Raw genomic sequence first — 17,187 nt, 5'->3', positions numbered from 1 at the left:
TCTGTTTCTGTAAGACTGGGCCTGAGGATAAAGGAATATTTGCATTTTTTTTTCTCTGTATTTAGTAGCCTCTCTAGATTTCTCTATTGTAGTATCAACTTTTGTGCGATTTAGTTCACTTTACTTATGATTTAAGTCTTCGTCTTTCATTACTTTTATTTCTATGTATTAATAACAGTAGATATTGTCACTGTTTCGTAATATCATAACGCTAAATAGCACCGTTTCTCATTTTCTACTCATTTCAGTTGTTACAAGTCGATTTTTGGTGCTAAGATTCATTGACCAGTAATTCACCTAACCTCGCCTTCCCACGTAATACTTCCACCGATTGTTGAATGCTAATATTCTCACATTTAAGGCTGAAATCTTTTATTAGAAACAGTAGAAAACACACAAACCCAAATCGACTCTAAATTAAGACATTATCAAAAGTGCAATCTCACATGCAAATGGCTTGGCTCGGTATTGGCGCTTTGGCTTCCGGTTTAGGTAGGATCCAGTTTTCTTAAATACCTCCAATCAAATCAACCAAGCCCTAATCATCGAAAATATCGCACTGCATAGCCGTTACTAATCGATCAAAATTTCTTCATTTATTCTATCGTAACACCTATCCTATGTAACAAACCATCAAAATGCGCTTTGATTTGGAATCGACTCATCCAGTGTTGCAACGACTGCTGGGCGGCGATGTCCCTCCGAACAAGGTGCTCGAGGTCAAGAACGAGAACTACATCAACCTGCAGGTGTTGCACCGGGACGATGCGATGCGGCTGTATGCTCCGAGCAACGGCGGAAACGAAAAGAAGCCGATGTACGAGATAGTGCTGGAGCGGCCCCACTCGGAGACGGTGAATACTTCCTACAGGTAAGAATAATTTATTTGTTGTACCTACTGTGAATAAGAGTTGGGTCTTGCGCTCTTTTCATACAACTTGTACATTCAATCCGAACTATACTAATTTAACGGGGGAAGCCGCTTGGGATAATGCCATTTGGCATAACGAGTTAAATGTTTAAGGGCCATTTGGCATAATGTGTTGGGTACCGTAAGGCCATTTGTTATAACGACCATTTTGCATAATAGTTGGGAAGATGCGTCAAATACGGCACAACGACTATTCGAGTATGAATATGACTCCATCTTTAGAAGTATATATTTTCCCAGAATGAAGAGTAGGAATAAGGTGGAAGAGTAGATGGAGCCTTCTTGAAAAAGCACATATTTGTCCGGAATAAGGCGAATGAGCAAATTACTTCTCAAAAACACGTATTTTCCCAAAATTAGACAAATGACTCTTCTAAAGCACGAGTTTGCTTTGAAATTTTACAATTTGAATTTTATGCCAAATGGCCCTAATACCATTTTGGTTATTTTTGTTTATGTCAAACGATCATTACGCAGAACGGTCTTCATGCCAAATGGCCCTGGCAGTTCAACTCGTTATGCCAAATTGCATTACGCAATACGGCCTTATGCTAAAGAACATTATGCCATTTGGGGTAGCCGCAGGACCGTTACACCTATGCCTCGCTTATTGTAAAGCTCCATAATCGTCGGCCTTGGGCGATGTCCCTCAAGTTTCTCTATTATATATTGTTTTAGCTATTCTTCCTTTCGCCAATCGCACTAAGTGACCAGCCCACTGAAATCTGTCGTATTTTATACGATTCACAATATTTCCTTCTTGATTCACTTGAGGGTAAGAAATAGCAAGAATCCAACTATGTTTCATTTCGAGTCATTGAAGATAATGGCTGGAATTCTGTCAATTAAACGTTTCCAAAAAAACAAATTGATATCATCTGGCTAGAAGCTAACCTCGAAACGATTGGATTAACAAAGCAATGATTTTTCTTTTCAATTCATACTATGTCGTATGTGTCCATCTTGTTTCATCTGAATGTTCATAATAGAATGTCTAATTGAAAATTATTTTAACTTATCATACTCTACCAATATAGGTTTAGGGTCTGTGGGGAATAAAGTGAGTCGGAAAAAAGCATTCGTATTATTGGTTATTATTGGTTATTATTATTATTATTGACAATAATAAAAAAAATGATAATGTATTTTAAATTTAATCGTAGTAGGCATTTGAAATGCCAGCATACTAAGAAGATAATGAGAAGAAATTTGAAATTCAATCTCAGTAGGCGGACAGGGAATTCTGATTGTTCGAATGAAAATAAACGATGATCATTCAGTGTTCATTTCTTGGAGCGTAAGCACGCTTTTCAATTTTCTTAGTTGAAGACAAAATTTCCGCTGATTTCAGAGCGAGGATTTGTAAGGCTACGACAGGGTCATTTGGCCAAATGTAGGGAAAAGGTGTAAGGAAGAAAGAAGAAGGAAAAAGGAAGAAGGTTAAGGAAGAAGGAAGAAAGAAGTAGGAAAATGGAAGATGGAAGAAGGAAGAATGAAGAGGGAAGAGGGAAGAGGCAGAAAGAAGAAGTAAGAAGAAGGGATACGGAGGAGCAAGAAAGAAGAAGACAAAAAGAAGAAGAAGGAATAAGGAAGAAGAAAGAAGAAGGCAGATGGAAGAAGGAAGAAGAGAGAAGAAAGAAATAAGGAAGAATGAAGAGGGAAGAGGGATGAAGGAAGAGGCAGAAAGAAGAAGAAAGAAGAAGACAAAAGGAAGAAGGAAGAAGGCAGAAAGAAGAAGGAATGAGGAAGAAGAAAGAAGAAGACAGAAGAAAGAAGGAAGAAGGGAGAAGCAAGAAGGAAGAAGGAAAAAGAAAGAAAGAAGAAGGAACATAAACGAAGGAAGAAGGAATAAGAAAGAAAGAAGAAGGGCGAAGGAAGAAGGAAGAAAGAAGAAGAAGGGATAAAGAAGTAGGTAACACGGAGAAAGAAGAAGGAAAAAAAAATAGAAAGAAGAAATAATGGACAAAAAAGAAAGAACAAAAACGAAGGAGGAAGGAAAACGGAACCAGGAAGAAGAAAGAAGGAAGAAAAAAGAAGGAAGATAGAGGATGGAAAAACGAATAAAGAAGAAAGAAGGAAAAAGGAAGAAGAAATAAAGAGGAAAAAAGTAGGAAGAACCACTCGTAAACTGAGGTCAATTTTTTTAACTATTCGGCCAAACAGCACTCAGCCAAATGGCCTGACTTCTTCTTCTTCTTATTGGCATTACATCCCCGCACTGGGACAGAGCCGCCTCGCAGCTTAGTGTTCATTAAGCACTTCCACAGTTATTAACTGCGAGGTTTCTAAGCCAGGTTACCATTTTTGCATTCGTACATTACAAAAAATCCACACATTTTTATTGGCAAAAATCTATAGATTTAAGTAATGATGTATATAAGCACACACATAACCGTTCTTCACGAAAACCACTTATAAAATATATATAGAAATAAAATTTATGTGTGGTCACGAATAAGTAATAATTTGATTTATGTGTGGATCCATATCGATTATATTAAAGTGGCGCTATTGCAAAAATTTATAATCGCGACACATATACTTTATACAGTTATTTTTAGCAGTTTATATCATGAGGCTAGCACGATGATACTTTTATGCCCAGGGAAGTTAAGACAATTTCCAATTCGAAAATTGCCTAGACCGGCACTGGAAATCGAACCCAACCACCCTCAACATGGTCTTGCTCTGTAGCCACGCGTCTTACCGCACGGCTAAGGAGGGCCCCAAATGGCCTGACACCCCAATATAAAGTTCTACTCTCAAATTAAGTGACAATAAAGTTGGATCACATTATTATTTTTAAGCATGACAAAAAGGAAGGCAAACTTTCCTAATGCTCAGGCCTGGTAGCGGGTCACTATTTAGTGATTAAGTCACTAAAAAGTCTCTTTTTTCGAGCTCAAGTCACTAAAGCCACTTATTCTCGCAAATAGTCACTATTTTCAACTATTTTGAAACTATTGACTTAGTTTCAAGCTTTATGTATCCGTCGAATGATGTTTTGTTCATGGCAAGAATCAAACGACGGATCTAGAGAAAAGGAATGCTTAGTGCTTGTTGATCCGAAAGTTGCTCTAAGCTTCTTCGTGACTTCAAATTCACTCTGAAACTTGGTCAGACGGTGTTCTTATTGACCAACAGGGATTATTCAAAATGGTTCTATGTCATAGTTTGTGATGAACAAATTGAACATAAATATTTAGAAGAATAAAATTGAATAAATAAGAGATGAGTTAAAACATGTTTTGGCAGTTCAAAATTTATGGTTAAATAATATGAGAAAGGGAGACAAAAATTAAAAAATAAACTGTAATAGACTGCATATAAAAGTCTATTTTTGTCATTGCATTTGATACTAAAAATCACTATTTGGTCACTTTTTCTGTAAAATTTTAGATTGCTCGACGAGATTGCGCGGCCGGTAATAAAGTTAATTAGTTCAGTGCGTGTTGGCTCTTGTTTCGGACGGCAGAACGGTCGCGCGATTTGCCGAAATTTTGTGTTTTGCTTTGCGCGACCGGTAATAAAGTAAACCAATTCAGTGCCTGTTGGCTCTAATGTACAGGTTATCCGCCTTCGTCAGAAGATGGGAATAACCAGCGCGGGGGGGGAACATACATTTTCAGTGCAAAACGTAAACAAACGAGCATAAATTCCATACAAAAATCCAAGATGGCTGAGTTGGGGATATTGACAAGTCGGATAACCTGTACATAAAAAAATCTTGAGCAGAACGATCGCGCGATTTGCCGAAATTTTGTGTGCCTGTTTTATCGTGTTTCTGCTCAGTAAGCAGATAGTTCGCGCGGCCGAGTGAGTAAACAATTGGTGCGTGATTGGACGTGTTTCAGGTAGGATTTAGAATATTCGTAAAATCCGAGTTTTTGGCTCTGATTTTAATGTTCGGTAAATACTGTAAATTAAGCGTTAATGAAGATAATATTTAGTAGAGAACCCGGAAGAGGCCGCAGGCTTCGTGGAAGGCCGCGTACACGATGGCTTTTTGCAGTTGAAGAGGACCTGAGGGCGCTCAATGTTCAGGGCGACTGGAAGCGATTGGCCCAGGATCGAGTCCAGTGGAGAAGGATACTCCATTCGGCGTAGGTTCATCGAAGAGCTGTAGCCCATCAAGTCAAGTAAGTAAATACTGTAAATTACTTAAAGAATAAACTGTAAATAAAATCGATATTAGCATACTCTTTCGACAGCCGGCTGGCAAGAGTTTAAATAAAAACAGGTAAACAACATAGTCTGTGGGTCGAATTGCCAGCTTGAGGCAAACCTCCATGACCTACCTTACCCTATCCAACCACCAACTCCGTAGAACTTATGAGGGCGTCGCCAAGTCGGGGACCTCTCGTTAAGTAAGTTCTACATCAACATTTCCTTTCCTATCCCTAGTTACGGTAAAGATGGGCGTGGCCGGGAGTAGTAATCCTCATGATTATGCCATTTTTATCTTAGATTGGAATCAAGGGTAATCCCCACCTTGATTTCCGATAGCAATCTGGATAAGGATTCCATAAGAAACATGAGTATCACTAGTGTCCAATCTACGAAGTATACCGTAACAACGTCACGCTAAAATTTTAGATTGCTCGACGAGATTACACGTTTTATAGAAAGTGTGTTTCGCACAAGAAACAATGTTGAAAAATATTTTACCTTGCCATACTCTACAAAAATGAAATTTTATCAACAAATCGAGTGACAATAAAGTAGAACCAAATTATTCCTTCTACAAAGTCATAATCTTCACATTAAAATGTATACGATGCTCAAAAACGGCCCTGACCCATCTTGCCCCGCCTAACCCTACTTGCATTTGAAGGAGAATACCTTGTCAAGATAGCAGCTGGTTCAGATTATGTTGCAGCACTTCTGGAAACGGTGGACAGCGGATTATCTGCCAGAACTCCAAAATCGCTCGAAGTGGTTGAAGATTAAGAAGATAAAGGAAGGCTCGCTAGTGCTACTAGTAGACCAAAATATACCACCACTGCAGTGGCCACTTGGAAGAATCGTCGTTACGCATCCTGGGGATGATGATGTTATACGCGTGGTTACTGTGAAAACAGCTAATGGAAATGAGTTCAAGCGCGCCGTGACAGAAGTCTGCTTGCTTCCATTGGACCCGGATGAAAATTGAAATCCAGATTTCAACGCCGGGAAGGATGTTCGACGACTTTGGCATTCCTACAGCTTACCATAACTATAAAGCTTTGGTACTCCCTATGCCACCCTGAAACAAGATATGTATGTTTCTTTCTTATTTCATTATTGTCTTGTTTTTGCAAATAAAGTTCAGTTGAGTTCCATAGTCAAGAGAAACAAGACGTGTTTTTTACTGACTTGACTACGGAGAGAATATTGCGTTTACAGTCCGCTTACTTCCGAAGGCAAAGAGCGTTAATGAATAATGCTTCCAATGAATGATTAAATTTGTTATGATTAAATCATTCAACTCTATGATTAAAGATTATGATTAATGATTTATTCATTTTTGACAATGATTAATGATTATGACCTGATTAAATTAATTTTTGACAATGATTAACCATTATGATTAATGAATAAAACGTTTGGAGTATGATTAACGATTACCGATCGTGATTAAATGTTGACACAATATGTGTATGATTAATAATAAACGATCAATATGATTAATGATTATGAATAATCAAATTAAATGATCTGCATAGTGATCAATAATCAAGTAACCTTTGTACCAAATTGTGTTATTAAAAGGTATAAAAATTGTATGATTATGATTATAGATCAATAAATAAAAGCGATATATGCAATGATTAAAATTGATGATTAATTAATAAACTCAAAACAATCATGAACATGATTAGTGATTAATGAATAAATGTAAAAATCTTTGATTAACGATTAGAATAATGATTGAATCGTATATTTGTATGATTATGATTAATGCATAATGATTAAATAACCCATTATTCATTAATCATAATCATGATTAAATCTATGATTAATTACTAATGCTTTCGTAAAAAAGAGGTAACGAGACGCGCTGAGCTTGATTCTGGCGCATCGGATCTCTGGCAAAACGCTCTGGCGTGTTTTCGGCGTGTTCATTAACGTGGCTAAAGACCGAGAAACGTTAATAGCGAGGATTTCTTGCGAGCATAGTGTCACATCGTCACGTCACTGTAGCTATTGTTTTTCAATACGCCACCAACGCTGCAACTTTTACATGATCTGTTAAGCTACTGCGTTCACCGCATTCCAAATGTTTACGTCCCGACATATCCTCATGCTTGAGTGCTATATTAACTTAACACATTTCCGGGGTCTTCATGAGCCGTGCGGTAAGATGCGCGGATATACAAAGCAAGACCATATTGAAGGGTGCTGGGTTTAATTCCAAATAAATCCTAATGCTTGACTATTTTCTCATGTTTCCGTAGCCTCTACCGAAGTGCAACGCAAGCCGAAGCTGAAGAAAAATTCGAAGCCTTCCACCAAAGACTACCGGAACTGGTTAAAATGATTCGCGAAGTAATTGAGCTTTCTGAATATCACTGTTCCAGTTTTGTTTTATGACACCTTCTAATCATCCACAGCTGTACAACATCAACGGTCTCCAGAAGCTGTGCGACACCTTGATCGAGTATCCTTCCTGGTCCTTGGCCCATATCATCGCTCACTTCAATCTCACCGATTACATCTCCAATCCAAAAATCGTAGAATCCATCGATGATCCGGATCATACCGATTTGCTGACACCGCTACAGGTTAGTTCGAAGCTAATTGTAAAGGGATAGATTTCTTCATGACGTTAGACATGTTGTAGATCGCCACCAAAGCCAATAATATCGAGATGGTTAAGGCTCTTATAGCCATCAGCAAGATCGAACATTTGGACAACAATAGCAATTCAGTGTTTCATTATGCCGCAAGTACTACCAAAGAGATGATCAACGTGAGTATAAGCAGATTTACTATTTGATCTAGTAATAATTTAGATTAGGAAGGTACATTTTCCTGACACCATTTCTGTTGTCGTAATTAAATTCTATCACTTTGCAGTTACTAACGGCCAAAAGTACAACCAATTTGAATCACTGTAATGCCGACGGCTATACACCGTTGCATTTGGCGTGTTTGTCCGATAAGCCGGATTGCGTCAAGGCTCTACTGCTGGCAGGAGCCGACACCAATAAAATGGCACGATGTGCGAGTAATGCCTATAACAGGTCGTTGACTTCGAGTGAGTATTTAAACAATAGCCAACTGGTTTAAAAGATGCTTGACTAACAAATTCGACGAGAACCTCACATGAATAGTTACTTCTTTTGTCTATGAACTCATTATCTTTTCTTGCAGAATTTAGAGCGTTGCATGCTGGTAGCCCCACTGACACAATTTCGTCAAAATTAAATGTCAAAAGTAAACTTAGAATCTACGGCACTAATTTGATTTTTCTGTTGCTTCAATTCCTCTCTCATCCATTCAAACGCCCATAATCACAATCAAGAACCTTACTTCTCAGGCAATGTCGCAGACTATTTGGTGAGTAATCCGAACAAGCTGTTCACTCAGGACATGAAGCACGGTGGAACGCCACTACACTGGAGCTCCAGCCGGGAGGTGCTGAACTCCCTTATCGAACGAGGCTGCGACGTCAATTTGATCAATTTTAACGGACAGACACCGCTACATGTGATGGTGAGTTAAATGGTTTCTTCATCCGGGTAGATTACATTCCTATTGATGTTGGCCGTACATGTCGTGTAGATTAGGGCAAACCGTATGTATCACACAATCAGTGAGTATGGGGTCTGCCCCGATATCACCTTACATGTTCTCTAATAAACATCACTTGTTGGTTTCTCCTCCGGCATACACAACTAAGTTTACTTGGTCTACAATAAATAGAGCTCCACCTTAATTACAATCTGTCCACTATTTCAGGTCAGTCGCGATCGGCTCGAGTGCGTGGTAGCTCTTCTGGCACACGAGGCGGAAATCGACGTCGTGGACAATAACGGCAACACGCCACTGCACATCGCCGTCGAGAAAAAACTCATACCGATCGTACAGTGTCTGATCGTGTTCGGAGCCGACATCAACAAGGCCAACAAGGAAGGTAAGACCGCCCGACATATGGTCGGCAAAGACGATTCCGGTTCGAAGGACGCAGGAATTCTGTACATTCTGCACTCGGTCGGTGCCAAACGATGTCAGGACAATGGCAGCAGCAAATGTCCTCCCGGTTGTTCATCCAAGGGTAACTACAATGGAATTCCACCGGCCCAACCGGAAACCAGCGAACAGCGGGAACATATTCAGCACGTACTGGCCAGTACGAGTCGGTCCCAACGGAACAGCATTCCCAGCTTGATATCGAACACAATCAAAACTGTTCGAGAAGAGCGCGAGCGCGAGGTGTTGCGGGAAATCAAAGAAGAAGTGAAAACTGTAGACGTTACTCAGGAACGTAAAGGGGCCAGCATGATGGATGCGCTTTTAGCAATGTTTACCAATAAAGTAGAAGCGGCGCCCAAAGATAGTGGATCTGGATCGTCTACTACTTCGCCGACTGACAAAAACTTGATTGACATAGGTGATGATCCTATGTTGGGTGAACCCACCGTTAATGAATCAACATGTCCTCCTCCTACCTCAGGAGAATGGCATGGCCGTGGACGCTTGCTGTGCCTTGATGGCGGAGGCATCCGTGGTCTGGTATTGGCTCAAATGCTACTGGAAATTGAAAGACTTGCACAAACCCCAATAAATCATCTATTTGATTGGATTGCCGGAACCAGTACCGGTGGGATGCTGGCACTCGGCTTGGGTTGTGGCAAAACCATGAAACAATGCATGTGCTTGTATCTACGCATGAAGGATCAGGCGTTTGTCGGTTCTCGTCCCTACCCCAGTGAGCCATTAGAAACGGTTCTTAAAGACCAACTGGGAGAATTCACCGTGATGTCCGACATCAAGTATCCGAAGCTCATGGTTACCGGAGTGATGGCCGACCGAAAACCAGTGGACCTGCATTTGTTCCGCAACTACAAATGCGCCAGTGATATTCTAGGAATTGCAACGCCATCAAACAGCCGACGGCAGCCACCACCGCCTCCAGAGGATCAGCTTGTATGGCGCGTTGCTCGTGCAACGGGAGCAGCGCCCTCATACTTTAGAGCTTTTGGTCGGTTTTTGGACGGTGGCCTGATAGCGAACAATCCGACCCTGGATGCGATGACCGAAATTCACGAATACAATATGGCTCTGAAAAGCCTCGGACGCGAGGCGGAAACGACACCCGTAAGCTTACACTTCTAGGCGGTACGATCAATATTTGATATTTAATTTCTTGTTATAGATTTCTATCGTCGTTTCTCTTGGAACGGGGCTTATTCCGGTTACCGAGTTGAAGGAAATCGATGTGTTCAGGCCAGATAGCATATGGGACACCGCGAAGCTGGCTTACGGCATCTCTGCTATTGGTAAGTTTTGGTTTGAAAATAATATTCTTGTTTACAAAGGTATAGGGGAGGACGGGACAGGATCCCCATTATTTTTTCACTTCACATTTTTTCACTACCAATTGTCGCCATACATAAGAACAACTATTTTTTTTTAATAAGTAGAAGGCATGTGGGTGGACTTTGTATTGTAACCGTTCGACCCTTTTCTCGAGGGCACAGCAAAACTTGGCGGCTTAAGCGCCACTCCCGCGAACGAGAGACCATCAGTTCAATTTTTGTATTTGCCCGACTTGTGCTGACTCTCCCTCAGGGGTCTCTTTTGAACGGTCGCTGGCTCAAATGCTAAACGGACGCAAAAATTCTTCCCCCAGTAATTTGCTACACCTTTTCCCAACTAAACGCCTTGAGCTCGCTCAACCCACGAAAGAGCAAAACGGACGGTCTCGAACCTTTCCTTGAGAATTCAACCGGAAACGAAATGGCTACACAGTAAACGCAAAAGGAGTGGAGTTTCCCAGCACTGTGAAACGTAGCCAACTAAAACTCTAAGCCGAAATTCTCAAGATGGTACAATTGGTGTTTATTTCGCTCATTCGGGTTGGACTTTAATTCAGTTCGATACGGAATACGAAATGAGCTAACTTAACATGGCCATGTAAGAAGGGAAAGTTCACGTACCTGCGCAGGTTTTCTCCGATGCGGCGTCTCGATGGCTAGCTTGTCCGGTGATTCTTTTCAGCCGGGAAGATGGCGGCGTTTGTCCTCCACAAACTGGAACCCGATGGCGGCGTGATAACGTAGTCGCAAGTGCTGCTGTTTGGTGGCAGCGATGGAGGTTTGAGCTCGTGCAACAATGGCCGAATCTAAAGTTGCGGAGGGGAAGCAGTGGCTGGACGGAAGGATTCCGATTTTGAGCCGAGAGCGTCCGGCTGACCTTTCCCTTTAATTGGAAGCCCACGTTTTCCTACGACTCGGCTTTGCGTACCTTTCCGCTATGACCGTGCGAGGCTAAAAATGGAACTCCCAAGCCCAACTATTGGTTCCAGTCCGGTCCTGCGCACGATAGTTTACGACGTGCGGGGACCGATATCGATCCACGGGGAAAATTGCGTATATGGATCAACCCGACGGTTGGTTGACTACCGTCGGGCACTTTCGATGCTCTAACGAGCGACCTTGCTTCTCCCTTTAACTACCTAAAAGGCGGGCCATGATGGATGCACAAGCTCTACACGGTCCGAAACCAACGGACGGAAAGGGTTCCAAGCTTCTACGGTGCTCCCCGGTTCCACTTCTAGTCGAACTCCAGCCCGTACCAAAAAACGCCTAAGCGCTTCTGTACGTTTCACTAAACAGTATTTGAAATTCTTCGCGAAATGGTCAGACGTACTGACACCCGTAACGCAAACCTTGCGATCAAAAAGTATTAAAGTAAAACAAATGTTATGGAAATGCTAATATCATCTTCCAAACTTGGACGTACATGTTCATGATAGAATTAGAGGTGAAAGTATAGAATTGATAGTTCCGTTAGGATACGGCAGGCATGAAGAATGTTTTTATAGAAGTCGATTTGAAAGCGAGCGGAGGGCAATATTTGTGATGGCACATATCACACGATTCTATCATGAACATGTACGTCCAAGTTTGGAAGATGATATTAGCATTTCCATATCATTGTAAATCGTTTAACTTCACGTAGAAGTAACACACACGAAATCATTAATTTAGTAAAATAAATGTACTTAGTACAAATTACCTTCAAACTAAAGAACCTCGCGAAAAACTTCTGTTCACCAGCCGTTGACTTTGCGAAATGATCGAGCTTAAGTATGGAAACTATAAAGAACCCTTTCTTCAGGTGATATCTTTTGAATTTGAATTTTGCGCCAAAGCAATGAATTATTGGCAGTGACTGATTTTCTACCCGCCGCTGTCACATCCAGGCGCTATAGTATATGCCCAAAATAGCCAGCATGAGTTAACCGCCAGAAATTTGTATGGCGAAAGACATCTAACGCGGGTTTTCTCAAAATTTGAAACATTTCATGAAAACCTATTTGGTACTGGTTATGTAGGAAGCTGTCCGCTACTACGCCTACCAAATATTTTTTCGATTGAGGTGCTTAATTTTGAGAAATCGAACCTTAGATGCCTTTCGCCATACTGATTTCAGAAAGTTAACTCCTAGTGTGCCGCTGTAAGCACGCTCAAAGCAGGCGATTCATTACGAATGGCGACAAAGAGTTCGCGCCTTTGGTGAGCCGACAAAAATCGAGCACATGAATTAGTATGAACTAAACCACGATGACGTCACGCGTCCATTTTCAGTAAGAAGAAAACCTCATCTGAGGGCAATGTTTACAAAAAATGATGATCAACGTGAACATCCGGTGAACTAAAAGCTCCGAATTCACTCAAATGTTCATCGGCCCGCAGCGGATGTCATTTTTTCGAGCGAAAAGAAGAAGAAAGAAGACGCTCGTGGTTAAATCCATGGAGTCAAATTCATTCATTCATTCATTTATTACATCTAAACAGATAACACTGAATCAACAATTTGACGCCACAATCCGAGGGGCGATTCACTTGTGTATTTTTGATTCAGTCCGACGTATTGAATGATGTATTGATGTATTTTCCGTGTATTTCCACGTATTGAATGAAATAATGCATTAAATTGAATTAATGTAATTATTTGTGCATTAAGGTAATATTAGCGCATTTTTTTTTCACATATACGGATTAAAATCGAATATTTGAATATTTTGACGTCAATTTTGACGTTTCAGTGTTTATGCTTGATGTTTAATGAGGCCGAAAAAAAAAATGATCCGTATATTGCGTGTTTCTGAAGTTTTCTTCAGTCTCGTTGAACATTATTTTTTCCGCTTTTTGTCTGCAATTTCATTTAATTCAAAATCGACATTCAAATACAAGTATGATTTTAGGAAATTGATTTCAATTGAATGTATTATTATTGAAGGTAATTCACACATTGGAAATCATGTTCATGGATTTTCCGAACGATTTTCATTCCATGAATTTTAAAGGAGCGGAATTGGTAGGAATGCGATGAGGGAAATTTGAAATCCGGGTCCATTTAAAATACAACCGGGACTAACGTCCTGGTTGTAAACCTCAATTTTACTTGTGCGGAAGTATAGCATATTAAAAGAAGTGGCATGGTTGATTTCAGATATAGCCGAGGATATAGGATATGAATTATTATACAAATAATATAAGAGTGAAACATCCGCTAAGTCATTATTTTCAGATAATCCAAGTCCTAAAAAGACTCCAATAACTTTCCAATAACAGAACAAATATGAGAATCATACATTTTTCTTCCTGCTAAGCATAGAAATTTTTGTAAACACTCCATTTATAGCGGATGTTTCAGGTATCTGCTGTCAAACTTCGTCAAACTATGTGTTTGGGATCATTACGTATGATTTCTCAAATGTCTTCATGTTTTTCTAGCCCAAAATGAAACGCGAATGGCAGTTCCTGAAACGTATTTCGAAGGTTTATTCATCCTCTCTCGTTCAATGCGGAAAGCAGCAGCAGCTGTTGTCCTTCATGTTGTTGTTTTGTTTCCTTCTTGGTGTGTATTTTTCCGCTTTTTACTGTACATGTGTATTTAAATCCGAATAGACATATTATTTTTACTAACGGTAATTTTCTTGCGTAATAATAGATAAGAACGATTTTACCCATATTTTTTACGTATTGAAACATTTCTTTACACTATTTGCATTAAAATGTATTTTTCGTGTAATAATATATTTCCGTGCATTATTTGTATTTTTGTGCAATATTTGTATTTTTGTGCAATATTTGTATTTTTTTTATTTACGTATTTTCGATTCATCATCCGATAACAGTGAATCGCCCCTCGCCACAATCCACGGTTCGAGGCCGCATCTCTCCATCCTCGAATACGCCCCACGCTCGCCAAGTCGTTCTGCACCTGGTCTGCTCCATCTCGCTCGCTGCGCTCCACGTCTTCTCGTACCTGCCGGAACGGAAGCGAACACCATCTTTGCAGGGTTGCTGTCCGGCATTCTTGCAACATGTCCTGCCCATCGTACCCTTCCGGAGCTCATGGTTCATTCTTCGCCGCCACACACCGTCTTCTTGCACACCGCCAAAGATGGTCCTAAACACCCGTCTCTCGAATATTCCGAGTGCTTGCAAGTCCTCCTCGAGCATTGTCCATGTTTCATGTCCGTAGAGGACAACCGGTCTTATAAGCGTCTTGTACATGACACATTTGGTGCGGTGGCGAATCTTTTTCGACCACAGTTTCTTATGGAGCCCGTAGTAGGCCCGACCTTCACAGATGATGCGCCATCGTATTTCACGACTAACGTTGTTGTCAGCCGTTAGCAAGGATCCGAGGTAGACGAATTCCTCGACCACATCGAAGGTATCCCCGTCTATCGTAACACTGCTTCCCAGGCGGGCCCTGTCGCGCTCGGTTCCGCCCACAAGCATGTACTTTGTCTTTGACGCATTCACCACCAGTCCAACTTTTGTTGCTTCACGTTTCAGGCGGGTGTACAGTTCTGCCACCTTTGCAAATGTTCGGCCGACAATGTCCATGTCATCCGCGAAGCAAATAAATTGACTGGATCTGTTGAAAATCGTACCCCGGCTGTTACACCCGGCTCTCCGCATGACACCTTCTAGCGCAATGTTGAACAACAGGCACGAAAGTCCATCACCTTGTCTTAGTCCCCGGCGCGATTCGAACGAACTGGAGTGTTCGCCCGAAATCTTCACACAGTTTTGCACACCATCCACCGTTGCTTTGATCAGTCTGGTAAGCTTCCCAGGGAAGCTGTTCTCGTCCATAATTTTCCATAGCTCTACGCGGTCTATACTGTCGTATGTCGTATGAGTCAAATTCATATTAGAACGAAATTATGGTTATTGCTAGCCGAGACACAAACGTTATGTCGACTTGCATATCATTTTTATTGCTGGACAAGGTGGAACAAATTAGTACTTCGTTCATTCAAACTGTGCTACCTTATTAATTTATAGTTAATTCAAAATTATTTAAGCAATGATTTTGCTTAAAAAGATAAAAACGTAAAAAAGCCGGACAATACTAAATACTCATCCTACTTGGTTGGCATGTGTACAAAAATACATATGAGAGAGTTAGTTCTGAAAATGTATTGCGAGAGATCGGCTGGTACCTGGTGCTGGGAATTTGGTTTCATCAGTACCCGCTAAGCTGCGGTGGACGACGGAGGTCCTTCGTAGCTTAGTAGGGAAAGCACCTGTCATGTGAACTGGGGTCGTGGGATCAAAGCCCACCGAAGGGGCGGTTACCCTCCAATACCTTTTCCGAACTAAATCTATCACATGTTGTACATATGCATAATCAAGTTTCAGACATAGTAATTGGGAGGGTTCGTGCAGCATTGTGCCTTATGTCCCTCCAATCCCCAGCGTCGGCAGAGATTGCTTCTGTCAGGGCCTTTGCAGTCCCATTGCTTGTGCCCCGGTTCCAGGCACTTGAAGCAAACTTCGGGTTGCTCGTATATGCCCACAGGGCATACCGACCATCCCACCTTGACGCTCCCTAACTTGACTACCTTGGCGGCGTCCGCTGCAGATAGCGGAACCAATGCTACCTGCGTCCCTGCCGGACCTTTCCGTAGCAGAACGGCTGCGGTGGGCGTCTCCACTTCACACTGTCGCCGCAGTGCCGTGACGAGCTCTTCGACTTCGGTGATCCCGTCCAGGTCTTTAACCCTTAGATTCACCTCCGTCGTGAGTGCCCTCACCTTGACCGTCTCGCCTAGGACTTCCTCCACCAACTTCTTGTAGGCGGCGCCCTTTTGCGAGACGCTCCGCTTCAGCTCGAGGATCATCTCGCCCATCTGGGTACGTCTTATTCGACGTACGTCGGCTTGATGTCACTCCTCATCGCCTTCAAGACGTCCGAGTACTTAGCCTCATCCGTTTTGATAACTAGGGCATCGCCCCTGGAGTGATTGACGCCTACCCTAGACTTCTTGCTACCCTCATTCGCCTGTGCCTTCTTTTCGGCCCTTGACGTCTTCGGTTTTGTGAATGTTCAACTAGTGTGAGGAATCACTCAACATGGAACGGCTCTTGATTACCAAGTATCTTTACTGCTGTCAGGATGTGAACTGACCCGAGGGTGCTGATGCTCCTTTGAAGCTTGGTCGTACTGGAGTGTTGACGAAGCAGTGCAATGACGCTGATACAATCAATCTGTCATCATCGTCATTATCTATCATGCGCGAGGAGTAGGACGCTGCAAGAGTGTAAGTCTTGTATGCACCTCACATCCCCCTTCTACTCAAAAAAAAAAAAAAACTCCATCATCCTTATTAACCCATATGTTCGTTTCGTGATCCGCAGTGAAAACAGCACGTGCTACCCAAGCATTCACCGCCCGAATGCACGACGTGGCGGCCAAGTTTCAAAAATATCGACGTAGCCTTTTGTCTGGAGGTATATGTTTTACTTAGGCGATTATCTGGCGCGTATTTTTCGTTGTGACCAAAAAATGAGCGGAAGAATAGATTTTTTATGAGCGGTACAGTACATCTCTCATTGGAACATTGACGGCGTGTAACTTAGTGTTCATCGAGAACTTTTTGTTTGGAATACTTTTAATTATCGTTATATTACTGTACCATACTTTTTCAAGAACTTGTCATTTACCGCATCTAACTATCCCTCAGTGGGACATTGTCATTTCAAAGTTTAACTCCTGAATATTTCCTAGACCCTTGGACT

The 17,187-nt window shown here is 41.6% G+C and overlaps 1 protein-coding gene across 9 annotated transcripts in view; it reads left to right on the top strand.

Moving 5' to 3' along the window:
• Positions 1 to 17,187, top strand: part of LOC134210562 (85/88 kDa calcium-independent phospholipase A2) — a 53,358-nt gene that overhangs the window by 28,019 nt on the left and 8,152 nt on the right. For 3 of the 9 annotated variants that reach the window (XM_062686628.1, XM_062686631.1, XM_062686635.1), the window contains 8 exons: positions 670 to 871; positions 7,369 to 7,459; positions 7,525 to 7,695; positions 7,755 to 7,883; positions 7,991 to 8,171; positions 8,454 to 8,629; positions 8,876 to 10,234; positions 10,293 to 10,416. In XM_062686628.1, the coding sequence (XP_062542612.1) occupies positions 670 to 871; positions 7,369 to 7,459; positions 7,525 to 7,695; positions 7,755 to 7,883; positions 7,991 to 8,171; positions 8,454 to 8,629; positions 8,876 to 10,234; positions 10,293 to 10,416 (2,433 nt within the window). Of the gene's footprint in view, positions 1 to 248; positions 493 to 669; positions 872 to 7,368; positions 7,460 to 7,524; positions 7,696 to 7,754; positions 7,884 to 7,990; positions 8,172 to 8,438; positions 8,630 to 8,875; positions 10,235 to 10,292; positions 10,417 to 17,187 lie in introns of all 9 variants that reach the window. The other 6 variants (XM_062686625.1, XM_062686627.1, XM_062686634.1 and 3 more) reach the window with 4 other exon arrangements.

Source organism: Armigeres subalbatus, chromosome 2 (assembly GCF_024139115.2).
Source record: "Armigeres subalbatus isolate Guangzhou_Male chromosome 2, GZ_Asu_2, whole genome shotgun sequence".
NCBI classification, from domain to species: domain Eukaryota; kingdom Metazoa; phylum Arthropoda; class Insecta; order Diptera; family Culicidae; genus Armigeres; species Armigeres subalbatus.
The sequence above is the reverse complement of the archived record's forward strand: the minus strand, read 5'-3'. Positions and strand labels throughout refer to the sequence as shown.